This window comes from Musa acuminata, chromosome BXJ2-4, assembly GCF_036884655.1.
Source record: "Musa acuminata AAA Group cultivar baxijiao chromosome BXJ2-4, Cavendish_Baxijiao_AAA, whole genome shotgun sequence".
In the NCBI taxonomy this organism is placed as follows: Eukaryota; Viridiplantae; Streptophyta; class Magnoliopsida; order Zingiberales; family Musaceae; genus Musa; species Musa acuminata.
In genome coordinates, this window is record NC_088341.1 from 28,788,888 (window position 1) to 28,804,472 (window position 15,585).

The 15,585-nt window shown below is 34.0% G+C and overlaps 1 protein-coding gene across 3 annotated transcripts; it reads left to right on the top strand.

Moving 5' to 3' along the window:
* The first annotated feature begins 639 nt into the window (after positions 1-639).
* LOC135610210 (synaptotagmin-3-like) lies at positions 640-15,252 on the top strand. 3 transcript variants are annotated; one of them, XM_065104422.1, is made up of 13 exons: positions 641-834; positions 1,611-1,709; positions 5,555-5,605; positions 5,730-5,853; positions 11,449-11,567; positions 11,647-11,748; positions 11,847-11,921; positions 12,086-12,162; positions 12,686-12,935; positions 13,186-13,545; positions 14,515-14,643; positions 14,744-14,921; positions 15,042-15,252. In XM_065104422.1, exons 1-12 carry the CDS (start codon positions 724-726, stop codon positions 14,870-14,872), a joined length of 1,626 nt encoding a protein of 541 aa, XP_064960494.1. In that variant the 5' UTR covers positions 641-723; the 3' UTR covers positions 14,873-14,921; positions 15,042-15,252. The 3 variants fall into 3 exon arrangements, with proteins under 3 accessions (XP_064960495.1, XP_064960494.1, XP_064960493.1); XM_065104421.1 differs by having other exon boundaries at positions 14,744-15,060; XM_065104423.1 differs by lacking the exon at positions 5,555-5,605 and having other exon boundaries at positions 640-834; positions 14,744-15,060.
* The last annotated feature ends 333 nt before the right edge of the window (positions 15,253-15,585 follow it).

Genomic DNA, 15,585 nt, shown 5'->3' on the forward strand with positions numbered 1-15,585 from the left:
AATAAATATTTCATTCGACTTTTGTCTGTATCTTTTTCACGATTTAAATCTGTCCCTCGAAGAAAGCAATTCAAAGTTTCAGACAAGATTAATGTTCTTCAACGCATCAAAATATCGATTTGAAATTAAATGGACAAGAAAATATGATGACAGCTCCAGTTCGGATTCGTGTGTATGAATCAACGGAAAACGAGTACTTGGCACTTGCCGACATCGCGACAAATGGAGGATGCATTGACCAAAGCGGCTAAGAAATTATTTTTATTTTGTACTGTTTCGTGTAAAGGGGGGAATTATTTTTCTTATTTAGTGCACTTTTAATGGTATATATATGCTGTCGATGCGATCCAATAACGGGTTGGCTGTTGTAACACCGTCTGTAACCTATAAAAAATAAGCAGAGGCAACCGGCACTTCGCTTGACATCTACCAAGTCACGTAGCCGTAGGAGGTCCCGCAAGGGCCCCATTAATCTAATCACAGGATGGGTAGGTGGTTGGGTGATATGTAGTTGAGTAATGTTAAAAGTAATGCTCGAGAGGAAGCATCGGTTTTGGCGGTTTATTTATTTTACCTTATTTATTATTATTTTCGGGGGACGGCTATCCCTGAGGGGACTCTTTCGTTCCTATAAATAGTTTCTTCCGGTACTGACACTCTTCTGTTCCTATTACGATCCATATCGGTCCTCCGCCGATTCGATGCGGTACTTCGTCGCCGGAGATGGGTCTGGTGGACACTCTCTTGGGCGTCGTCGGCTTCGGGCTCGGCATTGCCATCGGCCTCGTGGTCGGCTACTTTTTCTACGTGTACTTCCAGCCCAGCGACGTTAAGGTGAGGAATCGATCGATGGTTTCCTTGTAATCAGCAATCGCTTCCTTTTCGATTGTTCGGAGACGGTCTTGACGGGGGCTTATCTTATTGTGTATTTGGTTCTTCGGATTGAGTTGCGAGATCGGTGTTCTCTTGATGGTTTCGAAGATGGGGGTGGCGTTTCTCGGACTTTTTCTTTTTTGGGAATTTGACATGGTTTTGTATCTTTATTTCTTGTTTGGTTATCGTAGATTTTTGTCGAATTCGATGGTAAAACTCTGCTGAATTTACGGGGAAAAGATATGATTTTTCTCGGCTCATCCCAAACATATTTGTGGTTCAAATCGCTCAGCAATTTTTAGACTGTGATAAGCATCAGGTCTCTCTCTATTGATTTGATGTTAATAGAGATAGGAGATGAAATCGACGGATTTTTCATGCACAATTTACCAAATTTTCCCCCGAGAATTTGTAGCAAAAGAGAAATGTCGAATTGTACACTACTTGTTGGTCAAAGACTCCCATCAGATTAACTCTTTCTAGGTGTTCTGTGGGGTCAAACACTAATGTTTAGGTCAGTTCCGTGCACGTGGGTGTAGCTGTCGAGGCTTCCAGCAGAGAAGTTGGTTCGTCTTTCCTGCATGACTGATTTTTGTCACTTTAGCACATGTTATGACCAGAACTTGCAGTAAAAATTGAAAAAGGACTTTTCACTAGAGCAGAATTTCTCATCATGTCGTGTACAGACATTCTTAACCAAAGGAATTAAATGAGTGGTATGGATGTTCCCCTTGCAGGATCCAATTGTAAGACCATTGCATGAATTGGATTCCAACGCCTTGCAAAAACTTCTACCGGAGATTCCATTTTGGTTGAAAAATCCTGACTATGATCGAGTAAGTTTGTTTCCTTCACCTTACAAAATATCCATTATGTGTATTTTTCCTTATAATAATTCTATTGGTAATGATTATTTGTGCACTGTAAAACTCGCAGATCAATTTTTAGATAACTATGTCATTAAAGCTTATATGATAGGTGTTATATTGCTTGTGTTTGGACTGATTGCTGTATGTGATTAATCTATACATCAAATTATTGACTGCTTAGTGCGGTTTAGCTGTTGATCTTACTCTGTGGATAATGAGATGCATATTCTAAATGGTAGGTCATATCATATCGGACATGGATAAGTGGTTGCCAGACATATACTTATTTGATCATGACATGCATCCACAAAAAGCGAGTTGTTTGATGATTAAACAAATACATTCCGTGTTTTTTGGAAATTAGGATTTGCTTAACATTAAGATGGAAACAATTGGATGACTTATTTCAATAAAACCTACATATGTAAATATATGAGAAAGCACAAACTCAATGCCAGTGTCAATTACAGACCATGTGGTTTAGCAGGAATTACCAACAACTTCTGTTATGTTCGACAGGACTATTTTGGACAATGTATCTTCTTAATTGGATTATTAAAAACCATGTGCACATGATTTATTTCTTATTACTTGCTGGTCTAACCAGGATAGCTGTTGCAAAATCACTTGGCAAAGTTCTTGCTTAAGGTCCATTGAATATTCTGATTTAGATGGAAGTGTCATATAAGGATCACAAGGATGAGATTCTAGGGAAATTGCAACTGATGGCAACACTGTCAGACGCTGTGTTGAGTAAATTTTCTGATGTTTAGAAGTCATGTAAATTCAAGTTTCTGCAGAAAAGTAATTGTTCATGATAATAAGTTGAAGCTAGTAAAATCAGAATCCTTCCCCATTGACATGATGAGCTTGTAGCTTGTCTAGGATCCTCCTTGGAAAAGTTTTCTGGCCACAAATTTTGAATATCATTTATTTCTTAGGAAAATAAGGTTATAGCTTAGTTATTTAAGACTAGCATGGCTCTTATTCACATCAGTACACTGGTGTTTTAATATTAGGCCTTTATACTTGTCCTTTTATTTTATCCTTGTGCAGAACAAAATGCAAGTTTTGCTACACTGGAATTTTTCCAATATTCTTTTTTGTTCTCTTTGAATGGTTTACTTTACTCTTATATTTCTTTCGTTTTAATTATTTCTCCATGTATCCCTTTCCTATGATAAACTGTTAATATAGAAGCCGAAGGTTATTAATTAGGCTAAAAAAGTTTCAACTAGAATCTTATTAGTTACAAAAACAATATGGGCCAATGTATTTTGGCTTTTTGTTATATTTTGTATCAGCATTCATGATGGGCGAGGCCTTTGCTAAAGATAGAAAGGTTCAAATCCAGACTGTACGATGCAGATACAGATCACTGATATTCAATTGAAATTACTTTATGATTATGGTCTATAAATGTGTTAAAAGATGTTATAATTTTTTCTCACCATGTTTAATAAACTTGTGTAACTTGGAGCACTTTCATTTGTTAGATGTTCCCTAACATGAATCAAAGACTTGGACAAAATAAGTCAAGATCATTGCATGGTGGATTAGAATAAGCTTCATTACTTGTGATTGACACAATTGAAACCAGATCCTTTCTACTTTTTCAGAAAAAAATAGTAATAAAAAGAGATCCTTGACCGAAGACGATAACTGAGATGTTAAGTCCCATAACTTAAGGTTATTTGATGGCAAATGTAAATTGGTAACAAAAAGATATTTTGAAGACAATCGATAACTTGTGAAATGCTTAGAAATATTGACTACATCTTTGATGACGTGGACTAGTCCCTGCCAAGATTAATCATAAAGGTTACATGCTATATATTCTCTCAAATAACATATGAAAATAGCTGCACCAGGAACATCTTTACTATGACTTCCATGTAAGATGTTTAACTGAGTGTCAGTTTCCTAAACGCATAATACAAGTGTTGGTCTATGGATTATGCAGGAAAAAACCTCTCTGGTACTTTGAATATATTAATGTCTTCCCTATACAAGAAAGCAGATAAACAGAACAATCTTGTCTGCACCTTATAACTTTAGTATATATTTCCAGAAGAGCTGGACTAATTCTTGGGAGAGTCCAATGGCTGAATTATTTTAAGGACCCAAAATCCAAGTGCTCTGCATTTCATATCAGAAGCTTATAAAAAATGACAAACTCTCTGTATGAGTTCTTCAATCAGAAGCCAGTCCTTGTATTATGTCTAGTCACAAATACTTCCAAACTTGTAGTTGAACCAAACATGTAAAGAATATTAATTTACATTATTGGCATGAGAAATTGAGATAACCAGGATTAGGATTAGCAAGGCAAGGCATGCATATGAAATAAATTAACAGGAAAAAAAGATCCTTACACGGCCTGTTATTTGGCATGAGAACAATAAAATTATTTGGTAATTGTGTAAAGAGTCAGAAGAATGCTATTTTGAAGTTGTACGCAAATATGTAGTATTGTAAGATAAATCAAAGTATTTAAATCTGGATGTAAACTTTCAACCTTAATTATTAATAACTAGTTGAAATTCTCTAACTCAGGCTTAAATTGTACAATATATTTTGAGTTGTTCATAGTACACCAATCTATAACATTAATTATTATAAAGACAACTATTGCTCTTGATGGGTGGCTCAAGTAAACCACTATAAGCTTCTCAAATGATAGTAGTGATTTCACTCTTAATAACATCAATCTAAGCCAAAAATGGGGTTTATAATGTATGGTAGTTGGATGCACAAATAGTCAATCTAATAGTAAGAATATCCTTGCAAAAAAAATGAGAGAAAGGAAAAAGGGAATTGATATAGCTCTTTGATATCATGTTAATTCTTGAAAGTATCAAGGGTGGAATTAAGAAAAGCAAAATATTATTGAAGGTGTTATACACCCAAAGTAGATTGAAGCAGTTGTATGGGTAGGGATTCAGGTCTGTATGGAGCCCAGGTGACAAGCTTTGGAAGCATGTGTATTGTTGTTATTTCTTCTAAAAAGTTTAGGTGTGGATTCAGGTGCAGTTTAAATAATATATTAAAAAAATTACACAAGTTATTGTTTTTAGTAACTAACACACCTTCAATTGTACAAGTTAAATAATATATTAAAGAATTACACAAATAATATATTAAAAAATCACACCTTCAATTGTAGAAGTTATATTCTTTTTTATTATTTTTAATTTTTCCAACTTTCATTCAAAGTAATTTTTGGTCAAAGCCTCTTATCCTTTCTCGTTCAATCACGGTGGGGGAGCAAGTCAAAATAGAAAAACTTACATTGGGTTTAGGGATTATCAGGTTTGAACTGATGACTTCCAGTCCACTTGATTCTTGATTTTGTGAACCTTGTGCAAAATTGCCTTCTATAGAAGACTGAATAAAGGTAAATATTTTTTCCATTTGAACATTTTTTTTCAGGTTTGTTTTGCAAAAGCATCTCTGCGTAGCAGAAAGATTTTAGTTTTTTCTATTAAGATTGTGAAAGATGATAAAGCACATCAATTTTTTAACATGGTTCAGAGAAGGATTCTGAATGTTAAGATTCATGATTGCTACATTTTTCAAGTTTTCACATAATTGGTAGCACGATGCCTAATTGGGTATTTTAGGTCTTAATGCAAGATCCCTGCTGCAAGAATACAGCCACATATTAAATTCACTGGCTTCTAGGTCTTACATTCTCACTCCTATATACATTAAAAATATTACTGTACAAGTCTCATTGTTGTATAATGCTTAGAAAAATCTTGTGTTAAAATTTATATTTTCAATTATTTAATATTAAAATCTCTTTGCAGGTTGATTGGCTGAACAAATTTATTCTCAACATGTGGCCTTACTTAGATAAGGTTCTTCCATGTTTCATATGTTTATATGGTTGTCCTAATAAGATATGATTATCTTGGAATTTTGAAGTGTGCACTATGTGATTTCTCATAAAAATTGTACTTGTTCATTCACCTACAATTGCAGGCAATATGCAACAGAATACAGAGTGAAACAAAGCCAATATTTGATCAGTATATTGGAAAGTACTGGATAAAATCAATCGAGTTTCATAATCTAACTCTTGGTTCTCTTCCACCAACAATTCACGGTTTGTATCTCTCCCTTGAACTTATATCAGATAGAACTCTATGAACTAGAGAGAACATAATTTAGAACCTTTATTTGGAGCTTTTTCACAAATAAAGTACTGAGTTACACATAGAGGGTACACACTTGTTGCCTGTATCTAGTTTGAGGGGTTTTCATTTTTTCTAGTTTCAATTGAATAATACTCAATGCCAAAAATAATTTACACATTCATGAAACTTGGTCACATGACACATAACTGAGCCATCGAACCTGGTCGCATGGCACAACTAAACCAGAAAACTTGTTTAGATGACAAAACTGAGCCACCGACCATGATAGAGACAATTCATTTTGCAATGGTTTGTTATCTTTGTTAACACAAGGTGAACAATATATATATATATATATATATATATATATATATATATATATATATATACTTAAAAAGATCATACAAGAAGGGTTAGCTAATATTTATTTAACACTCATTATATTCTCTGGCTACATTTCAACTGGTTGATGAAGATAAATTTGCATATATGCATTTGAAAATTCTATTACATGTTTATCCCCAACAAATTTGTACTCCATGCATGACACTCGAAATTTTAGATTTTACCATAGACACCCTTCTCGGTTCATGAGCTTGACTTTTTATGTAGAAAATGTGTACACATATATAATCTACATTTTCGGACATAATGAGATCATTCCTGTAATGTGTGTTTGCATACTTTGAGAACTGTACCAAAAACAACAATTTTGAGATTTTTCAGTTGTAATATAATAAAATTTACTATAAAGAGATCCAAATAGTGCTATCTATTGCTATTTCTTCTAAAATACAGAAAATATTTGTACCGTAGATTTTACAAAACTAAATCACTACCAATGTGTATTGTTGCTGAGGCTTTCTCATGTTCATGCTTTTAACCAAGGATTTTAATTTTGAATGATACTGTCCGTATCGGGCGATACGTACCAGTCCGCCAGCAGACCGGTACGCGGATCGCTCGCTACCAGGCGGTATCATTGATCTAGCCTTGTATCGGACGATACGGGACATTATTGGGTGATAACAGTCGATATTTCGACCGTTATCGCCCGAGACAAGTCGATGACGGTCAATTTTGATCGTCGTTGCCCGTTATTGGGCGGTATCAGCCTAGCTGCGATGAGGGAAAAAGAAGCATCAAGGGAGAAGAGGGAGAATCGAGAGAACCTCGACGCTTCTCGATCCGGCGCCACCCTCCCTCGACGATCCTGATCCAGGAGGTAACGGAGAGATGACGACTCGGCTTCTTCTTTGTCGCGCTCATCGTCGTAGGCCAAAGATGCTTGCAGCCTTCACTGTGTTCTTCAGAGACATCTACGGCCTTTGATGTCTTTGTCGAACGCCATAGATGAGAAGGACCGCATCTTCTCCTCATCTGGCGCGACGAGGAGAAGAAAAGGAGGCAACGTATGCCTCCTTTTTCTTATTTTTTATATTTTTATATTATATATTATAATATATATATAAATATATTATGAGTGGTACACCTTGACATATTGCTCAGTTCACTCATACCGTATCATATCGAGCAAAACTCGAAACGTCGATACGGTACAAAATTAAGAACCTTGCTTTTGACCATTGAAGTACAGATAAGTAGATGCTTAATCTGAGAATAATGAATGTATGTGAATGTTTAAAACTATCAGTAATATGGAATTATTTTATTATATTGTAGTGAACCTTGGAAAATGGAAACATATATTTTGACCACTAGTTTGAAAGATGCAACTTTAGGCATCGTTAATGCAAAAATATATATTCTACCATTCTGCCATCAGTGATTAACTCTTGGATCAATATAAAAATATGAGTCAATTAAAGTTCTTTCTTTGATGAAAATCCAATTTGCAACTATAGTTGGCTTACAAAGGCAAAATAGGAGGTGCTGTTCTTGTGTGCTTATGACCTTGAAAATTTTTCTAGTAATCCTAGTATGCTTCTGTGGCAGTTCAAGTGAAGATAACACATTCCTGGTTGAGATATATTTACTCGAAATTGACTTGAACAGAACAGTGGAATGTTCAGGACAACATTAAGTTGTAGACAAGATAGAAAAATGGAAAAAAATGTTGATATAGAAATGAAGAAGCATATCTGCTGCTATTATCAAGTTCTGAAATCTGAACAGAGTTGATATGTAAGTTAGAAAAAGATATATATAGAGAACAATAAAGATAACAAAGGCAAGCAAGTTGGAGATATTAAGGCAAGGAGATAGTAACTTACATTTTGATAACTTCATTGTTTCTCAGCATAAAATGAATGTGCAGCTCTAAGTCAACTCTTCTTCCTACTGGACTAGAACTTTTTAACTCGATAAGAACTAGCACAATCCTCTTTCCCAATCTTATCAAATTCACCCAAAATAGACCTTTGACTAGATTCGTATTTAACTAAAATAGAAATTAATATATTGATTATCCAGCAGCCTGCTTTTCCAAGAGTATAAATACAATGTTGCAGTTATAACTTGCGATACATTATGTGGCATCAATACTGGTATTATCGAAGGCTAATCTGATTTTGGTTATTCTTTTCACCATATAATTAGAAATTGGTAGGAAGCGATTAAATTAATCAAACTCATTTGGAGTTGACTGATCTTTTTCACTAAACGGTTTTACATCCTTAAAGAAGAAAGAGGAGAGCAGAGTTGGAGAGGATACAGAAGAAGAGGAAAGTTGAGATGAAAGAAAAACAAAAAATTTAGTTGATCACAAATGTGAAATAGACGGAGACATAGTGTTTGATTTGTATCGCAACCATCACATTTGTTGTCTACCAGCATTTATTGTTTTAATCTTTGTTATCCATCATCATGTATAATAGTGACAATGATGTAACTGGATGAAGCTGTTACTATATTTTACATTTTTTGTTTTTGTATTGCATACACTTCAAATAGAGAGCAATTAGAAAAGAAGTGGACCACAATGAAGTTTATTCATTGAAATTTTTTATTTTTTAATTATTTATAATTTTATATTATAGTTATTTACCATAGTAATATTTTCGTATAATATTGTTGCAATTTATTCTATAATATATATAATATTTATTACTAGTTAATTATTTATTATTTTTCATTGTATTTTTATCATTAGTTAAGATAATCTTTAGTATGATTCAGTAATTCTACCGGTCCCAATCATATATTCCTTAGCTAATCTTGATTCTTGATCCCAATGTCAATCTTGTGAATTAAGGATATAGGTATGTTTAAAAGCAAATAGAATTCATGGTGAGATTTCAATAAAAGTAGAAGATCATATAAAAATATGTAAAAAGAGGAAGGAAGTTATTTGATGAAGAAAGAATAACAAAAGTTCTATTACATAAAAATGCACAATTATACTTTTGACTTAAGGCTAACTATATTAGCTTTCCTTCACTCCTACATTGACAAAAGCCTTGTGTATTGAACTTAGTTTTTATTTTTAATTAGATAAAATAAATAACTTGACCGGTACTAATAATCTGATGACAAAACAAATTGTGACAAAAGTTATAAAAATAAGAAAAAAGGAAAGAATTGTGGATAATTTTTTACTCACACTTGAGGTATTTGTTTCTTATAATATGTGCGGCAAAAAATTGTGATGGTATCCTCCTGTGGTTTGATTCAAATTTGTTGCATTTCTTGAATATAACAGTGAGTAACCAATGGGAGTCATGTGCCTGTAAAGTCAATTTTAAGTTGGAAGGTATCTTAGATTACATAACCTAGCACCATGGCATGAAGGGTATTGCAGCATCATTCATCTGAAATCTGGTAACCATCAATTGCTCCATTTACAAAAGTCTTTAAGTACAAGACTAAAACTTGAAATGTTAGTCTCTGTAATGCTTCTTCAACTCAAATACCAATTATTCATCAAATATTCATTCTCCCAAGAGATAATTATCAAGCAACGACAATTTCATATATTCATTACTTGTAATAAGAATAAAAAAAGGATTTGAGTGGCATCTATCATACAAGTTATGTTAACAACTAATATTCTTTGATTGGCATCGATCTCAATATCATTGATTACTCTTTGCCGTCAAGAATATTTAAGTTGTAGCATTTCTTTTTACAAGAAATCTCCATTGTAGTTTGAAATAGTATTTTCCATGTGAGGTTAGCTCCTGATGTGCATAGCCTAGTGGAAGATTATTCACATGTTAGGAATTACACTAGGGCTTAAAGCACTAGTTTATAATGGTTCTCACCATATATGTTTTCAAGTTTTTAAAGAACATCCTTATTTCTTGTAAGAAATTGATTATTCTTGAAAAGTTTAACCGAAAAAAGACTTCGACATCATAAGGTCCTAATCTTGAATCTCGTCTTCGCCACTTACCCCTTATATATATATATATAAAAAGATAACTATAAATTTGTTTAAAAATTTCTACTATAAGCTTAAAGGTAATATAGATTGAACTAAGGTTCTAGACCTTTCTTCCGTTAATATTGAATTATTTACAAAGAAATGATTTGAATTATTATATTATTTTTTAAACAATATAAACTTTAAGATTCAAATGAATCAAGTAATCAATCGATGGATATACTTGGTTTTATTACCAAAAAGAATGATGGGACTCCATGGGCGATGGATTAGGGTTCTCGATCCTATGTATCTATGTATCAATTTGATATGTTTGTCGGACCCAATCCTGAAATTGATCCCACGACATAGTACATTAATACACCGTATACCATTGGTGCATCAATGCAGCGATGATCGTAGTTTGATCATCGTGAACCACATGTCCGAGATGGCTCTTGAGACAAGGACAATTATGATTAAACTTGACCAGTACTTCTTTAAGAGAGCGAAAAATATGAGAATGAGAGAGAGATGTAAGTGAAAAAGAGTTTGAGAGAGCTGAAGAGTTTGAGAGAGTGAAATGAGTTAAAAGAGAGAAGAGGAAAGGGTTAAAAAACCCTTTCCCATGGTTTAGACGATCAAATTGACCGTTATCGACCAGTACAGACCCCGATAGAGGGTCATGTAATGGGCACTACCTAATAGAGGGCGGTCCATGTACCGGTCTCCCGTCGGACTAGTACATACTACCCATACTGAGCGGTATTACTCGGTATGTTAAACCTTGGGTTGAACAACCTCATCTCACATTTACTCTAACTCGTAACCGTAAATGAGCACTTTTAATATGGTGTTATTTACCTCATGCTTCATATAATTGCTGGTAACAAATTTATTTGTAAAATTACAGTATGATAATAGACAAGGGTTAACGTTTATTACGGTTAGTGGATAATAAGCATGGGGCCCTATATTATTGGGAGAAATAGAAAGTTTGACGCCCTGCTTCCATGCTAAACATCATATCTAATGTAATTAAACACATATGAAAAAATTAATGAATGTTTTATTCCAGATGACAAGGGGTTCCTATCATTAGACTAAAGCCCTGTAATTTTGATCTTGATTGTATTCTTCTGCAGTTATATTCTTGTAGAAATTTTATAACTTAATGCAGATATCCTTTCCTTTCACTTATTTTGTAACAAGAGCTGGATTTATGTTCTCCTCTTATTAGGAGTTAAGGTTTATGAAACTCAAGAGAAAGAATTAGTCTTTGAGCCTGCAGTTCGATGGGCTGGCAATACAAACATAGTTTTAGTACTAAAGTTGTCTTCCATCAAAGTGACAGTGCAGGTCAGACATTTCCTGATTAATTACTAGGTGAAAATGACTTGCAGTTCATGCAACTAACATAACACTTTTCTGTTGTTAGCTATTGGATTTACAAATATCTTTGGTACCACGTGTCACTTTGAAGCCACTAGTTCCAAGTTTTCCATGCTTTGCCAACCTGACTGTCTCATTGATGGAAAAGGTAATCAACATTAGTTGTTTGGATCCTCTCCATATTGTTTACAAGATTAACTTTTCCAGGCATCACTTATGGTATTTTTCTCTTGTACAAAATTGCAGCCATATGTTGACTTTGGGCTCAAAATTTTGGGTGGAGATTTGATGGCGATGCCTGGCTTGTATCGGTTTATTCAGGTGAATTTGGACACTATGGCTAACTGCGAGATACTTGACCAAATAACATATTATTAACATGGTCAAATCATAGAGATTTCTTTTTGTTTCTTCTTTTTTGAGTTCTAGTTTTGCAATTAGTTTAGTACCCAACTAACTACTTTTGGAACCATTGTTGACCACAGGATACAATTGCAACAGAAGTTTCGAATCTATACCATTGGCCAAAGCTTATAGAAGTGCCTATTTTAGATAGTTCTAGGTAAGCTCATTGTTAGAGTGTTCACAAGGATGCTAACAATTGCATATTTGTCTTTCATGGGTTGGTTGATTGCTGTAGTATATTGCTTGTATCCCTTATATGGTTTGTTAAGGTTTCTTTTCTACTGCATGTATGTTTTATGGCGCTATTATGTCTTAATGTAGACATTTGGGCTTGTTATTCCCAGACACATGCAACAAGAAGTCTAATGAACTACATAATGACAACAGGAAACTTGAGTCGAACTTGTCATTAAAAGTAATTAAAAAATGGTAATACAGTGCAAGAGACTTCTGCAAATGCGGGGCCTGATGTGAGACTTTTTTTTATATTATAAATGGATCTGTTATCCTTATTGAGGGGATGGAAATAGAACTCTGCACATAATATAAACTCAATTTGTGCTTCATATTGTTAACATGCCCTTGATCAACCTAGCCTTGTGAAGGGTTGCTGGCATCAATTTGTTGTTAAACAAATGGTTGGGCAAGATTTTTAAAGTCTTATCCTCTTATCCTTGCAGTTGTGCAACAAAGAAGCCCGTGGGAATATTGCATGTCAACGTTGTTCGGGCATCTAATCTTCTCAAGATGGATTTGCTCGGTAAATCAGATCCATATGTTAAACTCAGCTTAAGCGGGGAGAGACTGCCTTCAAAAAAGACCTCAATAAAGATGCGTAATCTAAATCCTGAATGGAATGAGCAGTTCAAGCTTACCGTGAAAGACCCAGAAACTCAAGTTCTTCAGCTGCATGTCTATGACTGGGAAAAGGTTTAGATCCCTGTATGCTTCTTTTCTCTTGTTTAGTCTATCTCCTTACCTGGTTTATCTCCATTTGAAGTTTCTAACTACTTCAAGACACTGAAATATTCACTCCAAATTAATTTTTGTTGGTTATTATTGATGATTTTTTAATTTGTTTACTGTGATAGATAATTTTACTCTTGCATAACATCACTTATCCTTTTGGATGAATGAGGGCATCATAAAAAATTCGATTTATTTTGATATGATTAAACAGGTGAAAATGCACGACAAGTTGGGCATGCAGGTGATTCCTTTGAGTTTGCTTACTCCTCATGAAACAAAAGAGTTCACTCTTGATCTTCTCAAGAACCTAAACCCCAATGACCCACAAAATACAAGAAACAGAGGAAAGATCATAGTGCAATTGACATTTGACCCTTTTAAAGAGGATAATGGCAGTTTCAATATGGGTTTAGATGAGAAGCTTAGTGGCAGTGATAGAGCTACCCAAGATACATCATATAACGGTGGGCTGTTGTTGGTGACGGTAGAAGCTGCAGAAGATGTGGAAGGAAAACGTCATACTAATCCTTATGCCATGATCCTTTTCAGAGGTGAAAAGAAGAAAACTAAGGTAAGTCCAAGGTCATAGATGATTACTGAGCAAGATAATGGCACATTACATATACATCTTTTATGAAGTGCACTCACATGCCAATGACCTTGTTGTTGGAGTCTTCCAACCAGTACATCCATTTATAAATTTTATGAAACATAGACTAGCTTTTCTTTATCAGCTACATATCAGTTTTAATATGCATTGTTTTTTTTTCACTTTTCTACAAGTATACGTCCAGCTCCTTCATGCATAATAATATCAACAAAAACAAGCCATGATAGCCCAACTATTTTGGATCGTTTACATGGATTTCTTGTTGCCTTGAGCTCTATAAAAGCAAGACCCTTAATCAAATTAAAATATTTAAGTCATATTTTTAATAAAGTTTTCTATAAGTCTTCCTCTATCTCCCCTTGTACCATTATTACTAATCCAACTCCATACATTCGAATTTCAAATGCTATTCTAAATTTCATTTCTGGTCATTGTATTATTTCTGGAAATAATGTCTTCTTTTGCTTATGAAATTATTTATTTTTTCAGTTTTACTATGCTTTACTTTCACATTGACCTTTGGCTATGTACATTTTTTTCTCCTTAGATCCCACATTCATCAGAGCTTTATTTCATTGTGTCTAGCTATTTTGACTTTGATTTTCAATTTATTCATAGTGATCAAAAAAATTCTAGCCTCAGAGAACATCTAGTTTTTAATTTGTTTGTAGCATTGTTTCAACATTTATAATCTCATCCATTATGCTTACATTACTATTTGTAGGCATATGGTGCAACTAAGCTTGGTAATGATATCCTTCCCATTTTACTATTGCTTTTTGATGTATGTCAAAGGGTCCTTTTCTCTTCTTTACCTTTCAGAATTGAAGAACACATAATTTAGGTTTTATGTGCCGGGTTGGGTATCTGTATCTGAATGATCATCATTACAAATATTTATCTGGCTTGCTAATGCTATGGCATTCTCAGGTCATCAAGAAAAGCAGGGATCCAAGATGGAAGGAAGACTTCCAATTTATGTTAGAAGATGCCCCAATTGATGAGAAAATTCATGTGGAAGTACTGAGCAAGGGGAGACTTTTTAGCTTTCACCCCAAGGTTAACAACATATTTGGATAAAGCTTTTTTCTCCTTTTTTTTTTCTTGTGTCTTGTCTTCTTTAGTATTATTAATTTTCATTTTCTTTTCTCATTGGCAGGAGTCCCTGGGTTATGTTGATATCAATCTTTCAGATGTTGTAAACAATGGACGCATAAACGAAAGATATCATTTGATAAATTCACACAATGGAGTTATTCATCTTGAGATCAAATGGAACACTACCTGATGGTGCATGCTCTGCTGCTGTGTATATCCCAGAGTTATGCTATACTAGTGTATGTAATTTCAATTTTCCAGTGTCTTATAAAATTGCATCGTTGATTTGTTTTGTTAATATATATGACTTTCATCTTTTGATACCATGTAAGCCTTAAATGACAATGATCATGCTACAGCATGTTCTTTCCGGTGTCATATGGCATTGGCCTTAACAGAGCAAATGCAACATAAATGGAGTGGAGGCTTATTGTTGCTGCGTGCAATAGCATTGGAGAGATTACAGAACATGTGTGAGATTGACTATTGGGATTCAGTATTCCACAGTTAAGTTATTGAAATAAGATTTGAAGGGTCAAAACCTTATTCAATATATTTTTTACATCTTCATTCAGGTTTTTCACTTCATGATCTCACAAATAAGTTACAATAATTGTCGAAACAAAGATTGAGAGTTTAGAATGTGATAATGATGTTTCAGGTCTACCTATCAAAATTTTATTTAATATATTTTTAAAAACATCGACCGATTTGATTGATAAACATTTTTATCAAATTATCCTAAAGTCTTAGGATCAAAATGTATGGTCACGTATAAAGTCTCGCTTCGTTATTTCTTTTTAAGCTTAGAAACCCAAATTTTTTGAACTTTCAGGTGTGTCGTTCAAAGTAAGAATATAACGTTTGAACGCCCAAATGTCTTTCGAAAGTCTGTTATACCGC

Excerpts from the sequence above, each read along its gene's own strand:
- LOC135610210 (XM_065104422.1), top strand. The coding sequence starts at position 724 with ATGGGTCTGGTGGACACTCTCTTGGGCGTCGTCGGCTTCGGGCTCGGC. Across the intron at positions 835-1,610 it reads TCCAGCCCAGCGACGTTAAG|GATCCAATTGTAAGACCATT; the intron begins GTGAGGAATCGA and ends TTCCCCTTGCAG. Across the intron at positions 5,854-11,448 it reads TCTTCCACCAACAATTCACG|GAGTTAAGGTTTATGAAACT; the intron begins GTTTGTATCTCT and ends TCCTCTTATTAG.